General features: G+C 46.2%; 1 protein-coding gene across 9 annotated transcripts in view; it reads left to right on the top strand.

Annotated features, from left to right (window-relative positions):
- TMEM131L (transmembrane 131 like) overlaps positions 1-24,053 on the top strand; it is a 171,282-nt gene that overhangs the window by 23,725 nt on the left and 123,504 nt on the right. The window contains exon 1 of one of the 9 annotated variants that reach the window (XM_033857252.1): positions 2,930-3,036. The exons of the other annotated variants lie outside the window; for them this stretch is intronic. Coding sequence (XP_033713143.1) covers positions 2,945-3,036 — 92 coding nt within the window. The 5' untranslated portion in view covers positions 2,930-2,944. Of the gene's footprint in view, positions 1-2,929; positions 3,037-24,053 lie in introns of those variants that run through there. 9 annotated transcript variants of the gene reach the window in all.

Below are 24,053 nucleotides of genomic sequence, written 5' to 3'. Positions count from 1 at the left end.
TCTAGGAATCTCAGGCTTGATGGGACACATCCTGTCCCGCGAAGATGCAGGTAGGCAGTTGAGGTGAGTGTGGAGCTAGGAAGGCCGGGCTGCATCTCCAGGGGCATTGTTCTGTGTGCCTTTGCATTGGTTTTCCTCTTTCAGAGGTGTACTTCTCTTCTTTCTTATTAATTAGAACTAGTTTCTATTCACCCATTTCCTGTCACAATTAAAGGTGTGAAGTAGATTTTTATCCTTCGCGCTCTTTTTTTTTCTTTAATATTATTTATTTGGTTGCACTGGGTCTTAGTTGTGGCTCGTGGGCTCCTTAGTTGCCGTGTACATGTGGGATCTAGTTCCCTGACCAGGAATCGAACCCGGGCCCCCTGCATCGGGAGCACGGAGTCTTATCCACCGCACCATGAGGGATGTCTCCTTCGTGCTCTTTTGACACAGACGACCAGAGTGAGGGTGTAGAGGTGAGGGGGAATTGAGTCAGTGGCTTTCAAACTTTTGGACAGTGACTCAGATGAAAGACACATTTTATATCATGATTACTTATTACCCACAGGCAGTATATGTGGATGTATGAATAGGTACATGTGTGTTTATTTATTTATTTATAAAATAGTGCTTACCTCTGCTGCCTGTGGTGTACTGTATTTTCTATTTTCATTTTTTTAAAATTGTGGGAAAATATACATCACAGTTACCACTTTAGCCACTTTTAAGTGTGCAGTTCTGTGGCATTAAGTGCATTCACATTGTTGTGTAGCCGTCACAACCACGGAACTTTTCTGTTTCATTTTCTTTTGTTAAAAAAATGCTGGTTGCTACTACTGAATTGATTTCAAAACTCACAGTTTGGTCCACCCTGATTTATATGTTTTAATCTTCTCAATATCAAATATTCCAGGGTTTTGCTGTTATTTTATCCCTAGTCCCTTTCCTCTTAGCTGGACTTCCAAGGCTCTTGGGTTTTTTTTGTTGTCGTTGTTGAGGTTTTTTGCCTTTTGTGTAAAGGCAAGATGATGATGAAGGTTGGATGCCGCAACCAGAAAACCTTTGTGTCCATTTTCTGAAAATGTAGCTTCTGGTGTTCTCTCTGAGTCTAATGAATGAATTCTCTCTGAGTCTGATGTCCTGTGATGGGTCAGTCAGTCACCTAAGTACTTACTGTTCATTTACCTTCTACTGTGCAGTTGGGATTTTTAAAAATGAAGATTTTAATACCTTCAAAGCTGGTAGAATCTCTTGCTACTTTTAAATTAGGCCTTTTGCTTTAGCATAGATTTAGATTTATGGAAAAGCTGTAAAGATGGTACAGAGAATTCCCATTTACCCTTCACACAGTTTACCCCAGTGTTAATGCCTTATGTTACTGTGGTACCTGGGTCACAACTAAGAAACCAACGTGTGAACTAAACTCCACACTTTATTCGGATTTCCCTGGTTTTTCCCTAATGTTCTCTTATCCAGGAGACCACATTTAGTTGTCATGTCTCAGGACCCTCTTGGTTGTGACAGTTTGTCAGACTTCCCTTGTTTTTGAAACCGTGGCAGTTTGAGGAGTTCATCCTTCAATTTGGGGTTGTCTGAGGTTTTTTCTCATGGTTAGATCGAGGTTATGGGTTTGGGGGAGGAAGGCCGCAGTTATAAGTTGCCATTCTCCTCATATATCAAGAGTATCGACTGTCAGCGTGACTTACACTTTGATGCTGACCTTGACCACCTGGCTGAGGTACTGTTTGTTGGCTCTCTCCACTAAAGTTCTTCTTTTCTTACCTTTTTCCATACTACACTCTTTGGAGGGAAGTCATTAAGTGGAATAAGCTCCACCTCCATAAATTATTTAGAATTCCTCTGTATGGAAGAGGTCTGTTCTCTCTCATTTATTGGTTTATTCAGTTATTTATTTACGTCATGGATATTTATTTTATACTTTGGGTTATAGGCCAAGACTAGGTTTGCCCTAAATGCCATTTATTCGAAACCTTATTTATGAAGTCATTAGTATCTCCTTACACATTTTTCAAACATTTTTGTGATTTTCATTTTAATTACTACCCTGCTACGCTAACCTTAATGATATTAAGGTGAACTTGAAGTCAGCACAGGCAGCACATATGAATTCCACAAAACGAGTGCTCTGTCTCTGAGAGAACCCATGTAGAGGAACAGCTACTCACTTGGGAAATAGATTTGATCGTAAAACAGAGTCTCAGTACGTCCTAGGAAAAGTGTAGTCCTAGGAAAAGTGTCAGTGGCACTGACCTCTGTCACTGGAGAGAGTCTGGGCAGTGAAGGGGACTCTGTGTTTCCCCCCAGACTGGCCAAGGCGGGGTCCTGGCTGGACCACTGTAGATTCTGGGGCGCAGGGTTCTAGAGCAGCTTGCCTGTGCTCTCAAACAGAGTTTGGAAAGCTTTTAGGGTAATTGGCCTCATTGAAGATTTTGTTTATACTATCTTGACTCCATCTTCTGTGAATGCTATGTAATTGTACTTGGTTGAAAGCCAGAAAAGCAGTATTTGAAAAACGTTCTCCCCTCTCTCCTCTCCATCCTCATTTTTCTCTTGGGTGTTCTCACATATCAGCAGTAATCTGTTCCTCTGCTGAGAAAGAAAGATTGCTGTTGGGTATTCAGTGAGGGGAGCAAAGGAGAGCGAGCTGACTGCAGCTCTTCCTAGAGCTGACACTCTCTGGGAAGCTGGTCTGACTCTCTGGACGCATCTCCAAAAGGCCTTTTTGGGGTATATTTGTTAGAATGTGAAAAGTTTAAGCGTTGGCAAAGTATGAATAGTATATTAACTCTGCTTTTAAAATGGTTAGGTAAAAATCGTAAATACTGACCGGCCAGGGGGTGTCTGTGGAAGGTTTCTTTAGTTTTGTTTTTCTTTTAATGTACTTTTATCTGATTGGTAGCAGCAGCAACATGTGTTCTCCTGAAACCGTTTTCGTCAGAACATGAAGAAAATCTCGTTAACCTTTCAGCAACATACTGAAAGTTGTAATTGCAGACAGAAGCGACTTAATCTTCAGGGAGCTTCCTTCTGGCAGTGAGTTATCTCAGAGCCCCCATGGGGAAGGGAACTACTTTCCACTTTTCTTTGTTTCTCTTCAGAAATCGAAAGCTGTGTTTTTAGCACAACGTTGAAGTTCCTTACGTGTTGATAGGATCGGGCATTTTTATTTATTTATTTATTTATTTATTTATTTTTTGCGGTACGCGGGCCTCTCACTGTTATGGCCTCTCCCGTTGCGGAGCACAGGCTCCGGACGCGCAGGCTCAGCGGCCATGGCTCACGGGCCCAGCCGCTCTGCGGCATGTGGGGTCTTCCCGGACCGGGGCATGAACCCGTGTCCCCTGCATCGGCAGGCAGACTCTCAACCACTGCGCCACCAGGGAAGCCCGAATCGGGCATTTTTAACCTGAACTTGCCTCCCCAGGGCTGCATCCTGGACGCTCCTCTCTTCCCATCTGTCATTTCCCTGGGTGATGGCGCCTGCTCTCTTGGGTTTTTAAAGAGAGAGAAGGAACTTGAACTCGGTGGTACCTTCTGCCCAGGGGTTGCACCTGTGCAGTTGCCCAGCGAGCTCTCCTCTGCTTTCCGGTGCCGCCCAGTCAGCGTGTCCTGAACTGAGCTCCTGGGCTCAGTCCCCTCAGGTTCCCAGCCTCCCCCATGGCCCTCCCCGACCCCCCCTTCGGCTGCTCCCCTGGCATAGCCCCGCCCCCACTGCTGGCCGGTGTCCCCCCCCCCACCCCGTGCATTCATTTGCATTATTCAGAAATCAGGACGCCCCTTGCCTCCTCTCATAGGCCTCGTCCCCAGCGGGTCACCAGGTCTGGCTGCATCTTCTTCACATGGTCTCCTGCCTTGGTTTTACAGCTACCCCAGTCTGTTCTCCAGGTTCCTACCCAAGTGATGTATCTAAAGGATGTGCATCCTTGCCCGTCCTTCCTCCTACAAGCAGCCTTACCTTCTGAGCATGGCACAGAGGCCACCTCTCCAGCCTCGCTTCCCCTCATGCACGGCCTCTCTCCCTCTCTCTTTGCCGAGACGCTCTCCTCTTCCCTGGCACACCTCTCACCTGACTAACTCCATCCGTCCTGCTCCACACGCACCATGGCAGTTCTGCCAGCCCGGACGTTCACTCCTCTGTTTAAAATTGCCTTTCTCCGGATGCCCACCCACCTGTGTGAGTCTCAGTCAGCTGGCCCCCCGGCACCTAATCCACTACCTCACACCTAGGAGAGGAGGTGCTAAATGAAGTGCTGCACCCTCCTGTTTTTAAGTCCTTTAAATTGATTGCTTGTCATGCTTCACTTGCTCTTCATATCCAAGCACACAAACCGTATTTGCCATTGAAACCACAGTACTGGTACTAGGATTAGGGGTTGTAGCTTTTAAATTGGGTGCCTGCAGTTGGCGTATTTTTAACGAGAATGGGTTATTAGCTCTATCTGTGTGTACCCTGTGGAACCTTCTACAGGGTCACGTGGCCCCGAGAGGGGTGCAGTGAATGCGTTCAGTCATGGTCTTTGTGGTCCTGACAGTGTGAAATGAATTTCCTTTGACTGTAATAGGGCTCATAATTTAGGTGTTGGCCTTAGAATACAAGCTTTTAAACAGGGTTCTTGGTATATATTAAATTTGTTAAACCACAAAACCCCTTTCAGATTTTTTTGGGGTTGTGAAATTTCTAGCAAAGCTTTTGACACTTATATAATTCGTTAACCCTCAATTGAAATCAATTAGAAAAATAGTATAATAGGATCAGAATCTTAATTCTGATTTTCACTGAAATTTTTACTTTTCCTGGATATATTTTTTTACATACTCTGGAGTGATTAGGCTTGTGCTAATTTGTATCTTTATATGGAAAAGATATATTTGAACCAACTTTCATAATTCCAGGTGTATTTTGAAGGTTAATTTGAACAAAAACAGGCAAACCACTTCATTAATGTTGATATTCCAGAAACAAAAATGGGGAATTGAAGTCTGGAGAGCTTGGGTGTGTTCTGTAAATGTGGCCACCCAGTGCCAGAACCTCAGCGTTGATTACGTTAGACTTAGGGATGCCTTGAGGAGAAGTGGCTAAACTCAGCACCGAAAGTCCGACCCTCAGCTGGCGTCCTTCCACAGGGCACTCAGTGGCCTGGCTGATTACTTACACACTTGTCACAGTATTGAACAGGGAAGTAACTATGGAGTCCATGCAGTCAGGTGGGTGCTCTGAAGAAAGAGTGAGGCAGATTCAACAGCTCGGGAAGACGTGCCCACGGAAATTACCACATGGTCAAAAAGTGTATAAAAAACTCGGAGAAGCTTATTTTAGACAAGAGAGAAGGTAGTGCTATGAGCAAGAGAGAGACTTAGGTGTTTTGTCGCTGGAAACCCAACTTAGGTCTTAAGAGACCAGCTGACATTGTGGCTGTTTGGCCCTTCTTTATTGTGCTTTGGGTCGATGAGAAATAAAGGTACCCTAGGTGGAGCCCAAAGTATTGGCAGCCGTGTTGATTAGCTCTGTAAAGGTGTTCGAGACGTGTCGTGACACCAAGCTTCTTATTGCTTAAGAAGGGGGCAGAGCCTGGGATTTCAGGGTTCAAAGGAGAAATATGATTTCCCAAGGCAGTGTTCTCTGTCTAGGAACACCAATAATGAGATAATGGGGTCTCCTGGGAGCTTGTTACTCTCATTTTAAATGAATTGTCATCAAGTTATGAGTTTGTTGTTAGAGTCTTCCACAGAGGAAATAGGACTCCAGAGTAACAGTGATCCCTCCCCCCCCAATAAATGTAACAAAAGAACATTGGCACTTTACAAATGATTACTGTGGTAGCCTGGACAGTATTTCTCAGATGTGCTCAATAAAGATGTTTTTGGAACCATTACTTTAGGGTTTGCCATTGCATCTACGTCGTAAATGATGCAAGAAGAAGTTTCATTTGCTAAGTGTAGTCCTTCCCAATGCTTTCCCCAGAGTAGTGGGAATGGACTTTTGAAAGGTCTGCTGTGAGCATGAAAATTCTTTGAATTAAAAAAAAAATTAAAAATTTATTGTGAATTTTTAGTCATTTAAAAATGACTCACTGGTTATTCCTTTTTTTTTTTTTCCTCCAGAAATCTTTTAATAAAATTCATGTTTCAGGAAGATGGCCGGGTTTACCTCCTGGCATTCTCTCTCTGCTCCACAGATACTTATCCCAGTCTGAGAAGCATGGGTTTAGGGCCGTACCTGCTTTTTCCCTCACTCCAAGTCCTGTGGTTTCTACCCAGTTTGTCCAAGTAAACACGGCTCTGAAGGACATGAGGCTCTTGGGCTAAAACTAAACTTCTCCAGTAGAAAAGAGGATTTGCCACCTGTGGGATGTCCGGAGGAGCCCACGGCCGCTGTCGAAGGTAGTTCCCAGGGAGCAGCTTCTGTAAAAGCGGAGACACAACCTCCCGAGTTGACCTCTGTGAAAATGTGCACAGTAACTAATCCACGTTGATGTCGTGCCTTGTACAATGGTGACTTTCAGGGTCATGGTGCCCTGTGGATGTTGGTTCCTTTAGCTGCTGCTAAATCATTGATAATAGGTGAAGTCCAGTTTGAATAACATGCAGCAGTGTTCCAGTTGATAGTCACGGCAGGTGTGTGTATGTACTGTGAATTTTTTGTGAAGTCATTCTTCTGGGAACATGATTTATCTTTATCTCTCAAAATCAGGCCATGTTAATCCATGTAATCCATTCAAAACTGGATTTAAGTCATTGCCCTTGTACTTTATGGTTTACAGAGTACTTTCACATGCATTGTCCTTAAAAAAACAGGTGGATGTGTGCTGGTATTCTCATTTTATAGATGAGGAATGAGTTCATAAAGGCAAAACAGTTTAAGATCACAGAGCTGTGTGGTGGCAGGACAGGCACATAAGTTGAGGTGTCCCCTTTCTAGATATGCTTGTCTACCTTGTCTCTAAAGTGAAATAGGTTAGAAGATCATTTTCACAACTAGATATACTGGTACCTGCTTTCTGCAGAAGGAGACTAAGTCGAAGAGTGATAGGTGAAAACAATTGAATTCTCTGGTGAGCTCTAGTAGTGGGGGGTTCCTGGGAAACCCCTGAAAAAAATGAGCATGGCTCTCGTAAGACAGACCCGAGCTGGGTCTTCAGTAACCCTTTACGGGGTGCTAGACGCCTTCTTCAGTTTACACTATTTCTGGGTGTTGCACACCCACTGACTGTCAGCTGCATAGCTTTTGGAATGGTCTGCAAAGTTCAAATCTGGAATTTTAGGATTATTTGTGGAACATACGCCACTGTCATGTGTGCTGAGAGGTTGCCCTCTGTCCTGGACGGACGTGCTATCCTGTTAGCTTGCTTTGCTTTGTGATTAGATATTTTCAGCTTCAGGTAACAGAAAACCCTGACCCAACCAGCTGAAACAATAAAGAATGTATTATGTCACCTAACAAGAAGCCGGGAGCAGGGTGGTGCTGGCTTGGTTTGCTGAGCAGGTGGATGTCAGCACCGGGCAGCCGGGTCCTTCCCACCTGTCTGTGCTGCTGGCTGCCGGTCCTGCCCAGCTCCCCTCGGGCCTCACGGCCTCCGGCCGCCCACTTGAACATCCATGGGCAGCCTAGGACAGCCTGCCTCCTGCGCCTCTTTCTCAGGAGCGCCCCTCAGCGACTTCCGCTTACGCCTCACACGTCAGCATGGGTCCACGCTCACCCTGAACCCCTCCCCGGCCGAGGGCTTGGTGGGGCCACTGGATTGGCAGGGTTTACCCCAGCCCTGGGGAGTGGTGCTCTCCGCACACTGCAGGGGAGAGGGGGAAGGAGGGGCAGGCCGGCTGCAGTAGCGCCACCAGCTGTCACTTGTGCCCAGTGCGGAGTGGAGGGGCTAGGGCGGCGTTTCTCAAAGCACAGTCTTGGAACCAGCAGAGTCAGCACCACCGGGGAACCTGTTAGGCCGGCTTCCGGACCCCACCCCAGGTCCAGCGTAATCAGGAGCTCCAGGGAGGGGCCTGCGAGCTGCTTTCACAGGCCCTCCAGGGGATTCTGATGTGGCTCAAGTCCAGACTTGGATGCCATTGGTCCAGGATGAGGCATCTAAGGGAGCACATTTCAAAATCCACCTTTGGCTGAAGGTGGAATAACGAGATGCAGAAATGGTCTTGGAGGTGAAGCAGCGGGTGGCAGTTGGGAGACAGGCTGTGCTCAGTGCGGCTCCTGGTCGCTGGCCCGGGGTTTGAGCCAACCTAGGACTCCTGCATTCCTTTCATGGGACCAGCCTTCCGCCAGCCGATCCGATTTTCCTAAATGAGCTCTGTCCGGGGTGGGGATCGGTTCCCCCCGTCGGGGTCCACTGTCCCCCAGCAGGCCATCGAGGTCGGCTTCCAGGGAGAACTGAGGAACTTTCTCTGGGATAATTCATTCATTATAAGGGAAGTGAGTCTGGCAAGAAACCTTGGCCCGGGAACAGAAAGTCTCAGTTATGGGATGGGAGTGGCCACTGGCAGTACAGGGTGTGTGTGTACTCGGGTCTGCCTCCTGGCCCAGCTCCCTCTGGGCACGTGGCTGTGTGTGTGTGTGTGTGTGTGTGTGAGTGTGAGTCTGTACGGGGCTTGTTGGGGCAGGACAAAGGATACTACTTCAGTAAAAACTGAAAGAAATGGGGCTTCCCTGGTGGCGCAGTGGTTGGGAGTCCGCCTGCCAACGCAGGGGACGTGGGTTCATGTCCCGGTCCAGGAAGATCCCACGTGCCGCGGAGTGGCTGGGCCCCTGAGCCATGGCCGCTGAGCCTGCGCGTCTGGAACCTGTGCTCCGCAACGGGAGAGGCCACAACAGTGAGAGGCCTGCGTACCACAAAAAAAAAAAAAAACCTGAAAGAAATGTTCTAAAAGTTCTGTGAGGAGCTGGGGTGGGCGGGAGCAGCACACTGAAGGGCACTTGCACATCCTGCCTGACCTTCCCCCCTCCCCCCTGGGTCAGGGGTGCTGGCCTGGCCGCAGGAGCGGGGCTGGTGCCCAGGGGTGGGTGGGAGCTGGAGAGAAGGGAGACAATTGGGACCAGGGCCTGGGCTGGCTGAGCCTGCCTTGTGCTCCCCAAGCAGGCCACAGACGGGGATTCCCTGGGGCTCTTTTGTGGTGCAGTGGGAGTGTCTGCCAGCGGCAGGGGCAGGACGGAGGAGGGCAGGAGGAAGAAGCCCAAGTTCAAGTGTGCTGTGTTAGTTTCCCAGGGCTGCCATAACACAGTACCACAAACGGGGTGGCGTAAAACAACAAAAATGTTTTCTCTCAGTTCTCGAGGCCAAGGTGTTGGCCGCGCTCCCTTTGAAACCCGCAGGGAATCCCTCCTTGCCTCCTCGTAGCTTCTGTTGCTTCTCCGGTGACCTTCGTGTCCCTTGGCTTGCAGCCACATGCCACCACCTCTGCCTTTGCCACACATGCCGCTCTCCCTGTGTGTCTCCGTGTCTTCACATGTCTGTCTTCTTAAAAGGACGCCAGTCGTATCGTGTCAGGGGCCCGCCCTACCCCAGTATGGCCTGATCTTAACTAATTATGTCTGCAGCAACCCTGTTTCTAAGTCAGGTCACATTCTGAGGTCTGAGGTAGGACTTCGGCACGTCATCTTAGGTGGACACGATTCAACCTATTACATACAGAGACTCATTTGTGAGCCCTTTGAGGGTCCCCTCACCTGCTTCCCCTGCCCTCCCCGAACTCTGGGGCTCCCGGGAAGTAACTTTGGGTGTTGGACTGGCTGGGCGTTTTCATTCTGAGAGCTGCACTTACGGGTCACACAGCTTTGGGTTGCCAGGGCGCCAGGGACAGCGTTAGGGCCCATGGGTTTTCTTACCGACTCATTGAACCTGGCCTTTTGGTCGAATGGGTTTTATTTCTAAATTATTTCTTTGTGTATCTGTAAGAGCATATCCATGGGAATTCTTTATTTATACAAAACTGGGGGCACCGGGGACAAGTATTTTTTATGATTTTTTTTTTTTTAACTTGTGGGAAATAAGTGGGAAGGTTGAAGAATATTTCGGTATACACTGAAGTTTAGCAAACAGGCAAAGCCTTGAAATCAAACCACAGTCCTTTGATTAGAATTCAGAAAAATACAACTACTGAAAATGCTGTCAGGCCATGTGTGCTGTGTTGGGGCTGCATGTGGAAGTATCAGTATCTTAAACTTGCTTCATTCCCAATTTAAACCCAGCAAGTGAATCCTTGTGGGTGACGCACATGCTGAAGCACATCCCTGTGAGCCATTCATCGGTTTGGAGGGAGAATCCTTTTGTTCTTCCCTGGAAATGCTTGAATCAAGATGAGTCTCTTTCTGCCTCCGTATGTTTGGACTGCAGTGATCTGGGTGTCTGATAGTGCCAACAGTGAGGCATAGCTGCTGGTACTGTGGGTTTTTTTTTTTTTTAATAAATTCATTTATTTATTTTTGGCTGTGTTGGGTCTTTGTTGCTGCGCGCGGGCTTTCTCTAGTTGCGGCGAGCGGTGGCTACTCTTCGTTGCGGTGCGTGGACTTCTCATCGTGGTGGCTTCTCTTGTTGCGGAGCGTGGGCTCTAGGCGCGCGGGCTCAGTAGTTGTGGCTTGCGGGCACTAGAGCACAGGCTCAGTAGTCATGGCCTACGGGCTTAGTTGCTCCGCAGCGTGTGGGATCTTCCCGGACCAAGGCTTGAACCGTGTCCCCTGCATTGGCACGTGGATTCTTAACCACTGCGCCACCAGGGAAGCCCTACTGTGGGTTTTAATACTTCATCCATCAGTCTGCTTTCAGGTGGATGGATGTCCCATCCAAATTGCCTGTTGGTTTGACTTTCATGTAACTTTAATTAGCAGATTCATGTTTTGGGAACATCTGATCTGTGATCTTGAAATTGGTTATGGTTGGCGTAATTCTTGGGTAATTAGGCGCTTTCACAGTGACTCCTCCAGTCATTAGAGGGCTGGGGTAATTTGAGGTTGAAACGTGAGAGCGAGGTGGAGAAAGCCCTTGCACTCTAGCCCTTAATCTTTTAATCCATTTAACCTGGGTTGTAAATTCAGGCTTCGTTTTAATTTGAAATGTGTTTAGGTAGTTGGGAATGGGTTTCATTAATTCACCACATTTAGACCATAATTAAGGGAGGTTATTCCTAATTGCCTAAACTCCTTGAAGTTAACCGTGGGTACAGTAAGGGTCCATTAAAAGCGTGTTGCTCCCCGTTGGAAACCGAAATTCCAGGTTGAAAAAGTGAGCTGACAGTTAAAGGGAACAAGCACGACAAAAACAAAACCCAGTTCAGAGGTGCGTCCTGGGCATTGTTTTTTCGAGTTCAGAAGTATATTTGTGGCATATGGAGTAGGGTTCATGGACGCACAGATATCAAGTAACCTGGTCTCTTGTTGAGTTTAAGGACCATCTCTCACTTAAATGCACAACACTATCTACATTTTCTTTTCTTTTTGTTTCTGCTTTTGAATTGGGGCTAGAGGGGAAACTGGAGAAGGAGAGAGATGCTTCAGGAGACCTGCACACCTGTAATATTGACTAATAAAAGGAGAGAAGGGGAGAAGTAAGTAGAATAGGAAACTGGAACAAGAAAAAGAACAGCTAGAGGACCTGGATTGCATGCATTTTTTTTTTTTTTTTTTTTTTTGTCTATGCCCTCCCCTCAACTTTGGGATTTTGACCAGGTAGATGTGGTTATAGGTTTTAATAGTATGAAGTTAGAGCTCCAGTCTTTTGTATTGTTTTCTCAGTGGTCCATGTCAGTTTTCTGTCCCTCTGTAAGTAAAATCCTTCAGGAGGTTGGTAAAAATCACTTTTATTCGTGTCAATCTGTTTAGGGGCAGCTTTACATATTTTGTTGCGTTAGTTACTTTATTCCAGTTTGTATGGTCTGTGCATTTATTTCTTTTAAAACATAGTAAAAGCCCTCCATACACATTTAATATAGTTAATCTCTGTATTACTTTTTAGTAGTACAGGTGGTCTCTGACTTACAGTAGTTCAGTTTACAATTTTTCAGCTTTACAATGTTGCCAAAGTGATTCGCATTCAGGATTTCCCTGGTGGCGCAGTGGTTGAGAATCCGCCTGCCAATGCAGGGGACATGGGTTCAAGCCCTGAAGATCCCACATGCCATGGAGCAGCTAAGCCCGTGCGCCACAACTACTCAGCCTGCGCTCTAGAGCCTGCGAGCCACAACTCCTGAGCCCACGTGCCACAACTACTGAAGCCCATGTGCCTAGAGCCTGTGCTCTGCAACAAGAGAAGCCACCGCAGTGAGAAGCCTGTGCACTGCAACAAAGAGTAGCCCCTGCTCGCCGCAACTAGAGAAAGCCTGCGTACAACAATGAAGACCCAATGCAGCCAAAAATTAAAAAAAAAAAAAAAAAAGTGATACGCATTCAGTAGGAATTGTACTTGGAGTTTTGAATTTGCATCTTTTCTCGGGCTAGTGGTAAGAGGTACGATTCACTCCTGTGATGCTGGGCAGGGCAGCCGGAGCTCCCACCAACCCCGCCATCACGAGGGGAAACAGCCGATACAGACAGCCATTCCGTGCCCAGACACCCATTCTGCACCCCACTTTCAGCACAGTATTCCATCAATTACATGAGATACTCAATATTTTATTATAAAATAGACTTTGTGTTAGATGATTTTGCTCAACTGTCGGCTACTGTAAGTGTTCTCATCACATTTAAGGTAGGCTGGGCTAAGCTGACAGTCGGTGGGTTAGGTGTATTGCGTTTTCGACTTATGATATTTTCAACTTAGGATGGGTTTGTCTGGATGTAACCCCATGGTAAGTGGAGGAACATCTGTACTTTTGTAGAGTACTGCTTTTTTGTAGAGTACTTTTTTTTTAAGGTTTCTTTTGGTTTCCCAAATAAGGATTTTTAGTATCTAAGAATTATTCACGCTATTATAGTATGTGAGTTTTCTAAACTTACATAGCTTTTGGAGGCTGTCCCGGTGAGAGCTGTGAAGTAAGATGTGAGACTCAGGTGGAGATGGGAAGGATGACCAGAGGGAGGCAGGGCATTTTTCCCATCCTCAAGGTACTTAGTAGCCTAGGGGCTGGAAGATGTGCTTGGAGCCAGACCCTCTGGGTTTGGATCTCACATCCTACTTATTAACAAGTTGCCAAAACTCTGTGCCTCAGTTTCCCCTTCCCTCAAATGTGGGTATTATGAATAGTACCTACTGCAGTTTGTTGTAAGAGTTAAGTAAATACACGTAAGGTGTTTAGAACAGTGCCGCACACGTAAGCACTCCAATATTACCTGCTGTGAGATCGAGAAGGTTGTCTTCGTTTTAGTTGCACTTGCCGTATAACATCAAGGGACCGTGCTCTGGCCTGCACCTGCCCCTTCTCCAGGGAGAATCCTTTTTTTAGGAATTGTTGCATTTGAGAAGCCAGTAGTAGTGCGGCTAAGGCCGCAGGCTCAGAGTTTGAACCCGATCTCTGGCTTTACCAGCTATGTGATCTTGAGACTCAGTTTTCTCATCTGTAAAATTGGGACAGTAATACTAAATACTTCACAGTCACAGGATTGCGTGAGGATTAAAAAGGTTACGTGTAAAGGAAGCTCTTCAGAGTGGAATATGCAGCACATATCAAAGTGTGTGTATGCTTTAAAGAAATTATACTCTGTGTCTTAAGGAAACAGTAGGCTAAGTTTACCAAGACATACTTAAAATGATGTTCATCTTTCTATGGTGGGAAGAAATTAGAAACAACCTAATTTATTTTGGGAAAGAATTAGAAACAGCCTACGTGTCCAGCAGTACATCCGTATAGATAATGTCGTAGTGAAGTGTTTGTGAGAGAAAGAGGTTCATGATACTGAATTTTTAATAGAAAAAAATTACGGACAGATGTTAACTAGACTTATGGTGGTGCTCATTTTGCAGTATACAAATATCAAATCAGTATGTTGTACACTTGAAACTAATATAATGTTATATGTCAATTGTACTTCAATAATGGAACCATTTATCTTTTCTTTCTTTTTTTTTTTTCCCGGTACGTGAGCCTCTCACTGCTGTGGCCTCTCCCGTTGCGGGGCACAGGCTCCGGACGCGCAGGCTCAGCGGCCATGGCTCACGGGCCCAGCCGCTCCGCGGCATGTGGGATCTTCCCGGACCGGGGCACGAACCTGCGTCCCCTGCATCGGCAGGCGGACTCTCAACCACTGCGCCACCAGGGAAACCCTGGAACCATTTATCTTAAAGAGTGATGTCGATTCAGTGGTTGTGTGCCAGGTTCTGTGATAGGCTTCTCCCTATATTACTTCGTTTTGTCCTTATGACTCCTCCCAGGGATGCTATCCCAGACGTGGAACTACCTGTGTGATGCTGCACAGGATCACTTGTGTAGTCTGGACGAATACACTTGAAGTAGTTCAGTGTTTTCATTTGGTAGTGAAGTGTTATTTTTATTTTTGCCTCTTATGCCATAAGATACATTAAAAAATAAGACATCTTGGCTTAGGGAAACTCACAATAAGGAGGGGAAACAGACTGAGAATAGCTAACCAGGGTCCCTGATGGCATCTGAGCACGGCAGCCAGGGAGAGCCCCTTCGCTGAGGCAGTTCGCATCCCAAGGTAGACCTTGCTTGAGGCTGTCTCACCTGGAGAGTGGAAACTTGTCTTCTTGCCAAGGAGGATTCTGAGGCCTTGGGAAAGGGAAAATCGTGCAGAGCTATTTATTTACCAGGAGCCGTGGGTTAGAGGGGCTGGGAGAGAGTTGACGCCCTGCTGCGCGTGAGGTGATGCCCTGACGGCGGCAGTGGCGTTGGGGGCCCTGCTTTGCCAGGTGTCTGCCCTTTACTTGCTCCATCCTGGGGAGGTGTGAGGGGGTCCTGGGGGAGGGGTAGCAGCTCTTTACCAAACAAGTGTGAACTGCTTCAGCCTGTTCAAAGGATGTGGCTGTGCCTTCACTTAGGGCGTGGAGGCCAGCCCTGGCCAGAGGAGAAGTCTGAAGACAATTCCTCGAGGGCCAGCAAGGCTCGTGATGCCCGGCCAGCCGCGCTCTGGGGTGGGGTAACCAAAGAGAGAAAGTGGTTGGTTGAAGAGAATCCTGTTTGGAGTGAGGGTGTCAACATAGATCGGGCTGTGGATTTAATGGTTAGGAATTCTCTAGAAAGGTATCAAATAGTACTTGCCTAGAAGCTGGGTCTAAACTACAGTTTCAAAAAAAAAAAACCATTTAAAATCACTGAATGCTGTATTTAAGCAGAATTTGCTGTGGGAGCTTGGAATACAAATGATGAACACAGGCTGCTCTGTTACACTGGGGATGGAGAGGCCCACTGAGGCAAAGGGATATTTGCCTTTCAAGAAGCCCCCACTGTGGGGAAGGCCGCCCCCTCCCTCAGCCCCAGGGGCTGCTGGCAGTTAGCCTGAGTCGGCGCCCTCTGCATAGACGTGTGTGTAGTGACCATGACAGCTTCATGGTGGTTCCCTCGCCTTTGCCCTTGACCGATCTAGGATTGGACGTTACGAGGACAGTTTTGAAGGGATTATTGTTTGAGGACTTTGGGAAGGTTTTCCTCACGTCTCCAGAACAGCAGTGGGGCTGTGATGCTGAAGGAATGGCAAGGCGGGAATTCGATGATGTCAGTGAGTCGTGGAATCAGCCTGCCCGGGACCACCTGCTCCGGGACGTCAGGTCCTATGAGTCATGTGCGAGAAATACTCCTGTTTAGCTTGTTCCGAGTCAGGCCTCCTGCTGCTTGTGTTTTAGGCGCCTCTCCTCCAGCCCCCAAGACAAACTGGTCACAAACCCGTGACTCCGTCACCCAGTTTGAAACTTTTTGCTGCATAGGGTCATCTACCTGGAGAGTTAATTTGTTTAAATTAGGTCTTATATTTTATGTTATTTGTCATTTCAAAGACCTATTTTTGAAGCCTGCATCTCAGATAAAGCATTTTCCACGTCACAGTTGAGTCACGTCTGCTGGTTCTGCTGTAGAAAAGCAAGTTAATTTGGGCGCTGAACTCACAGCCTTGAAATTAGAAGGTGATGACAAACACTAGCGCCTGGCTCTTCTCAAAGACTGTGCTCTTTTCCACTTTTTACCATTTCATCTGTGTTCGCAAAGATGCCTCTCAAAATGCAGAAATACTTATATATTTTTTTCTTTTTCTCGTGAAACATTTCAAACATGAAGAAATCTTTTTTTTTTTTTTTTTTTTTTGCGGTATGCGGGCCTCTCACTGTTGTGGCATCTCCCGTTGCGGAGCACAGGCTCTGGACGCACAGGCTCAGTGGCCATGGCTCACGGGCCCAGCCACTCCGTGCATCAGCAGGCGGACTCTCAACCACTGCGCCACCAGGGAAGCCCCATGAAGAAATCTTGAAAGAATTGTAGAATGAACGTCCAGAGCCACATCTCGTAGATTCAGCTTCTGTTAGCATCCTTAAAGCTTTTGGTAGCAGAGGCCAGTGTTCAAGCATTTTGAAGTTTCTGGCTAAATTAAGAAAAAGGCTGTGTTGCCTCCTTCCCTGCCTTTTTATGTTTCCACATTTAAGGCACGGCTCCTTTTCCATGTGCCTGCCATTCTCCGAGTCTGTGTAAGTTTGAGAAGGCGGGTGGGAGAAGAGGGCAGAGGCTGGAGAGAGAGCATCTCACTGTATCCACACACACTGCTCAGTGGGTCCTAGACAGAGATGGGGGTCCCCAGGAGGCCTGTGCAGGGAGCCCTTTACCTCCAGCCCTTTATGTGCTTTTGCCCCCCAAGAGGTTGGGGAGACCGTGAGGGGCCTTCCCCGGCTAGGAACTGTTCCTCAAAGTCCACTCTGGGCAGAGAAGTAGGGTTGCAGCTGCAGAGCCAAGGGGGCCGAGGCCAGCTCTCCTGGCTCTCCCACTCATTTCCGGCTCACTACTTAATTTGAAATCCTGGAACATGTGTTTTAGGTGAATTGGTTCATAACAATGTTTTTTACAGGATTCTGGAATAGAGGCTGCACCTTCTTTAGTACAGCATACATGGATAATTGCACTATGTGAGAGAGAGAGAGTGGGTGTAGTGTGTCTTTTTGGAGGTGGGTAGGGAGGTGGAGGGTGAATACACGTCTTTTAAACTCTGTCTTCACAGGATGCAAATCGTTTCCTGCCTTAGTATTTATTCAGAGTGCAAACAAGGAAGACCTGAGATCCCATGATCCTCTGGGACCCCAGGCTCTTCTCACTCGGCCCTTTTGGACAAGGCTGGGCCTCCCGCTTGACTTCATCTTTTTCCCTTTCAATCCCTTTGGAAACTAGTGGTTAGAAGCTGGAAATTGAGAAGTTGCCATTTAGAAGTTTATACAACATATGCAGGAGAGTCTTTTCCAAACTTTACAGTTGTGTCAGCTTGGAGCTTTTGCCAGCCCTTCTTGAAGAAAAACCCAAAACCCTCTGGAGTTAGGAGAAACCTCCCAGTCGTGCACGGCAGGGCCGGTTCTGCCTTGTAGTGTGGAAGCCTCACTGTTTTTGTTGTCTTTCGGTTGGAATACAGTCTTACGTAGAGAACTTGGGCTGCCTCTGATTTTCCTAAACCTTTACCTGGCTTATCCTAGACGTTTTTTTCTTTCTTCTGTTAGTATAGAGGGCTGGGTCAGGCCTGCACTCACTGTTTCATGGTGCTGAGACTGCGCCTTATGCTTGTGACCGCTGGTCCTGGGCCGTCCCTTTCCCATGGTCAGGGATGCTGAGATCTCAGGCGCTGGTGCCCCCATAGGCCCCTGGGGGTGTGTGGAAGCTGCCCAGCACCCACTCGCCCAGCAGCTTGCTATGGCCAGGCCACGGCGTGTCCTCTGGAGTCTCAGGCCCGGTGGGAGTCGTCTAACCCTCTGCCGATGAAGAAATCAGTGCCTTTACGGCGTCCTCTACACTTGATTGGTTCCTCAGCCTCGGCTTGAACGTGTCGGGTGATGGGGAGCTCACCGCCTCTGACGCTGACTTCCCGTCGTTGAGCGTCTCGTGGCTGAGCTGTCCTGCGATGGGGTTTCCCGTCTGCCGTCTTGGCCTCCACCAGCTGTTTGCAGTCCGCCTTGCGGAGCAGTGCAGAGCATGGCCATTCTCTCTGCCGGAGGACAGATAGTTCTTCACAGATTTGGAGACGGTTGTCAAATCTCCTCTCTTGGTTGATTTTACCTAATTATTTTTTAAACATCTCCAGGCTAACTTATTCCTCATGCTTTTCAGCTCTAATGTTAACTTGGTCGGAACTTTTTTTTAGTTTAACTTTGGCCAGTACTGGCTAAAGGGGTTCAGTTGAGATCCCAGTGATGCCATATGGAGTGAATTCATTTCTGTTTTTGTCTGGACTCTTCTGATCTAATGAAGCCTAAGATTTCATTAGCACGGCTGCACTGTCTCTTCCCACTTAGAACATGATGCAAATGCAAAACAAAACAAAACAAAAACCCCTTAAGCCTTTCTTTTTCTCTTATCCTTTTTCTTCTTTTTACCAGTTCTCTTTCTCAGTACATACTTAGGTAGTTAATTACCTTCTTTAAGAAAAACAAAACTTTAAGTGTAAGTGTTTACATTTGGTCTTGTTAAGGTTTCATCTTGTTGATTTGGACCTGTGTTAGCCTGTTGAGCCCAAAGAAGAACACACACACACACACACACACACACACACGCATACTTTTTTTTCCTAGTTGTGAAAATTGGGCCCCAAGTGACTTCGTCTCCTCTCTCTCCCAAGACCTCATTTAATATGACAGGATAGAAATTTAAAAGGTAGAAAGAGCCCATAGTAAACAAGTGTTTGGGAGAGGAGTTACCAGTTGATAAGAAATTTCCAAAAAATCCTGGAAGATTGAAAATGGTTGAAGATGGTAACTGATAAGGAGACAGAGAAAGGCTTAAAACATGACGATGAAGGGGGTCCACCAAGCCTGCTGTGGACTTTCAGAACAGCAAGGAGAAGGGGATGGTTCTTGAAGGTTCTTCTTGGGAGGTGGGTGGGGATTGGTGGAGAACAGGTCAGGTCGCTAATGAAGACACCACAGGGGTCTTCTGTTTGACCGTGCAGGATGCCTAATGAGGACGTGGGACTTAGCATGCCCACCTCACAAGGTTGTGGCCAGTATTAGATAATGTGTGCAAAGCATCCACTGTATTTCCTGGCACGTGGTAAGAGCTGTCCCGGTGTGTGTGCAGGTGTCACTGCTATTGTTACTATCACTGCATCTACTGTGCCGGGGAAGCAGTGTATCAAGACTAGGATCAGCTTCACGAGACAGACAACTCAGTGGCATAAACAAGATAGAAGTGGGTAAAACGAGATAGACGTTTACCTTTAGATTGCTTATCTGAGAGTGCAGTGGGCAGGCCAGGGCTGTTGTGATGGTTCCGTGCTCACCAAGGTTGTGGCTCTTCTGTCTCTTGGTCTAAAATGACTGCTTACCCTGCAGGGTCACGTTCGTATCCTCTCCAGGGAGGAAGAAGGAGCGGCAGTAGCATTTGGCTACCCCCCCCTTTCCCACCTTAAGGTCACTTCCTGGAGGTAGTCCCCAAACTTCAATATACATCTTATTTCCAGAACTTAGTCACATGATTGCATCTCAGTCAAAAGGTAGGCTGGGGAAAGGAGTCTGTTCTGCAGCCACGTGCCTACTTAAGCATTTCTTTTAAGGAGGAAGGAAAAAACAGCTATTGTGGTTGGTAGCTAGCATCCTCTTTGTCGCAGTAGGCTTTAATTATCAGTACACCAGATCCCACACTTCTGGAGTATAAGATTTGTTTCAGCTCTTTGGGACTTAACACAAAGGTCCATTGATATTTTAACTTATACGTTGGTCCACTTAAGAATTATGTGTTAAACTAGGCGTTAAACCACAGAAGCTTTTAATATGGCTGAAATTCATTTAAATGGGCTCCACTGAAAAAGTTCAGTTTAACCTTACTTTTGAAAAGATCTGCCGATATGGAGAAAATTGGAAATTACTGAGACTGTCTTGTGAGGCTGGTATTAGTCATACAGTACCCTTTTGGTATGGAGACAATTTGCGCAGATTCCTTTGACTGTTAGAGGATACTTGCAGCATTCAGTGTTTATAACTTCTTGTTATTTGATCTCTCTGCCCTGGGAGTGCTCTAACTCTCTACTGTCACTCCTGGGAGATCTGCATCTTAGATTTTTCACATTATTCCCGTCTGTTCGGAGGATAGCTACGGGGTCCATGACCCTGTTCCTAGAGATGAAATTTCTAGAAAGCCAGTTACTGCAAAGTCTCATCTTGCAGGACGATCTTTTTTTTAAGTCTTCCTGACTATGTTTATTTCTCTTGACCCAAATACTTGAGATTTATTTTTAGTTGGCAAAACTCAGAGATGCCTAAAGGTTAATCTTAAACTGTATAAACTGTATATTAAAGCAAAGACATAATTTCAGTTTCTCACACTTAACTCAGAGAGTACTTTCTCACTTAGGAAATTTCTCAAGAACCTTAACACTTAACAAATGTTCGTGTGGTGTTCTCCATTGCTGTAACTTCCTTGTTCAATTCATTTTTTCCCTTATCCCTTTTTAGAATGCAAAGGAATTTTCACATTTCAGGGATTTGGTTATTATTCCTTCTTGCCCTTGGAGCATAACATAGCTTTTAAACATAAACCAGCACAGGGTTAACCATATTAGGTAGGATAGAATGGAGTAGGCTAAGTGGCGCAAATGGACAGCTATTTAAAATATAGCAAGATGAGTAGATTCTGTCTCGGTGACTGTCGTTTTCAAATTCAGTCATTATTTATACTAAATTCTATTTAAAGCAAGTACTAGGATATAAACCAAAATATTAAATAGTTCAGAAAAAAATGTTAGGTGTGTATTAAATTCATGCCTTAATTCAGTTTCATGGCCAGAGCTAGGACAAGGATTCAGGGAACCTGGCTGCTACAGCTTGCTAGTGATGCGATTTGGGGCAAGTCATTTGACTACCGAGTTTATTTCACTACAGACGAAATAAGGCTAATGTCTGCCTTGCCGGCCTCATTGCAAGAATTTAATACTATGCTGGTTATGGAAGTGCTTTGAAAAAGATTGAGGGTCATGAGTGTAAGGTTATGTTATGGAAGAATCACAGCTGAGACTAGAAGCAAATCTTTAATAAAGAAAGAAAAAACAGAAAACTCACCGCTTTTCAATAAATATTGTTTTCAAATATATTGAAGTCTTTGCTTCAATGGCTCTGGACGCGCAGGCTCAGCGGCCATGGCTCACGGGCCCAGCCGCTCCACGGCATATGGGATCTTCCCAAACCAGGGCACGAACCCGTGTTCCCTGCATCGGCAGGCGGACTCTCAACCACTGTGCCACCAGGGAAGCCCAAGTCCTTGCTTTTAAATGAATAGTGAAAGCTAAATGTGTTGGTTCTTTGTGTTTTATCTTAAGCAAGAGAAAAACTGGCTTGTTAGAATGATAATTATTTTGTGGCTTGGTTAGTCTGAGTTGTAATATAGATTTTCTTATAAGTGATGTTTTTTTTAAATTATTCCATAGAACTAGCAAAATGTTTTGATTCTTTTAACGAGGTTACCAGATTTTCTTCTACCAAAAGGCTTTTTCTACAAACTAGTGACATTTAGGGTATATGAAAAGCAGAACCCTTCACTCTGTGCCTCTTCCTCACTTTACCCCGACCGTACGCCTTTGTCAAGGATGGATGGGCTCAGTTGAATCTCAGTTTGTTTTCCAGAGTGAGCAGCCTTGCTGAGCTGTGAGAGTGCCTGCAGTTCTAGGGGGCCTGTGGGAGGGGAGGTTAGGGCTGGCTAGGCGCATACTATAGGGTGTAGAGCAAGTGTCAGGGGACCTTGGAGGGAGGATGAAGACAACTTATATGTATTTTTGTCCATAAGTAGTTGCAGTGTAATACCTGTCTGTAATGAACTCCAAAACTGTGAACTCATTCTTTAATTATAATGTGAGTGTACACATGTTTGTGTATTACTTGAATTAGAAGTTGAAAGCACATTATGTACTGAAGAGGAAAAGAAAATGTTGTCAGGATTCAGCGCTCATTCTGTTTGGAAAACGAGTTGTAAAGCCCACGACACATCAGTGGTATGAGAGAGTACTATAATTTTATTGCCCGGTTAATATGTCTCATGCCACTAAAATGAGGGGGGCAATAAAATAATAAGGATTCAGAAAAATGGAGGTAACTTGGAGTCAGAATGGTAAGAGAGAGACTCTTGAAATAAGCAGGAGAGGACCTGAGAGGAATGAGGGGCATCACATTGGAATTGAGACCCAGGGTTCTGCCAGGGCACTGCTGGCCAGAGCAGAGGGGTTTTTCTTGGTGTGACAACATAAATCTCATGGATGTGTTATACCGGGTTTTGATAGCTTGAATTCTTGTGTGAGAAATGAAAACTTTTCCATGAAGCAAGAAGGATCAGAGAGAAAGTGAAGTAGAAGATGATAGCAAAGAAACAACTTATGTATAATTAGACTGTGAAGAAGAAAAACAAAGTTGTGTGGTGGTACTAATATTTAAAATCCAGGAAAACTTTCCAAAAATAAAAGAAGACTTGAATCTATAAATTGGAAGAGCCTGTCAAGTACTTGGGGGTAATTAACCCAAAAAGATCAACGTGGAGATATATTCTAGAAAAAGCACTCGACTTCAAAGAAAAGAAAAAAAATTCTCAAGGTTTCCTCGCAAAAAGATTGAATAATGTACAAGGGCAACAAGGATTTGCTCATTATCACGTTACTCAAAATGACATATAAATCAAGGCCACAGTGGAGCAGCAGTTGCAAAAGATCTTTAAGTGCCAACCATGGATTTATATCCAGACAAGCTGTCCTTCAAGTATCAAAGCTAGAAAAACAGTTTTAAGCATACACAACTTCAGGGAGTTCTGCACCTCTGAGCCCTTATGGAGGAGTTTGTGAGAGAATGGACTTTATTTAACCAAGAAGTGACTGGGGAAGCTTCAGGAAGATGACTGAAGGTGAGCATTTCGTATTTTGTTTGCAGGTCTACGACTGAAATGGAGGAAGAAACAAGGGTGGGAGAGTAAAAACCATCCCCGTAACCGTAATTGGAAGCTCTTGAAGGGGGTTTTCTGTCTCCGTGTGGTTCCCTTCGAAGCCGCTGCTGAGATGGAGTTTGGTGTACAAGATGTTTATGAAGGATGAATGCCCGTGGAAGGGAGGGGCAGAAGCAGGATGGGGCGGAGGGAGGAGAGTCAGCTGCCTGTGGGTCTGCAGAGCCTGGCCGCAATACAGGGAGCTTCGGAGTGTTCGCGCCCATCAGAGCTGTCCAGTCTTGGGCTCTTGCACCCTGTCTCCATCAGTCACTGGGTGTGGGCTGCCCTTTGAAGGGCCTGTGTTTGGGTGGGTGGCCGAGGCAGACCCCAAAGGAGCTGGAGGCTGTCTGTCTACCCACAGCACATCTCCATGCCCACGTATACTTTTTCTTTCCTAGAAGACTGTGGTCAAAGTGATAATTTAGAAAGGTGAATTTCTTCTCATTGTCATAGACCTCTGTTCTTTTGTGGTTTCCCAGAATCTTTTGAACATCCTGTCCATATTTGGGTAGCTCTCTGTATTGTGAATCCTGACTTTCCACAGAGAATACACAGCAACACCCCCAAACATAAGAAGCCCTCACACCGTATAACCAGGCTCTCTTGCTGTTAGGGCACGGACGTTTGACTTAAGTGCTGCCAGTTAGAGTGTGAGCCCCTAGCAAGACTTGGATTTGCCACTGAAATGAGAAAAAAAGAGGCAAGGCTGGAAATACCCATTTTGACGCTGGTGTGGCTTCAGAGGCAGCTTTCTGATCACGGCGGAGCTGGTTGGTTCTGGTGCTGGTAGCTGCTCCCTTACAAGACCAGTCTTGTAATGTGATTTAGCCTAGACCCCAGGCCTAGGAGACATCCTAGTCCCCTGCCGCGGTAAATGCCTGTAAAACATGTAGAAAGGGTTCTGTGACTGACAACTAAGAACTGACACATGCATAGAATGGATTGTGGGGGAACCAGCTTGGGGGCAGGGAGATCAGCTAAAAGACACTGAGCATAGTCGGGGGCGCTGGTAAAGGCCTGACCTAGGGTGGACT

This window comes from Tursiops truncatus, chromosome 5 (genome assembly GCF_011762595.2).
Source record: "Tursiops truncatus isolate mTurTru1 chromosome 5, mTurTru1.mat.Y, whole genome shotgun sequence".
NCBI classification, from domain to species: domain Eukaryota; kingdom Metazoa; phylum Chordata; class Mammalia; order Artiodactyla; family Delphinidae; genus Tursiops; species Tursiops truncatus.
Note: the sequence above shows the minus strand (reverse complement) of the source record. Positions and strands in the feature narration are given on the sequence as shown.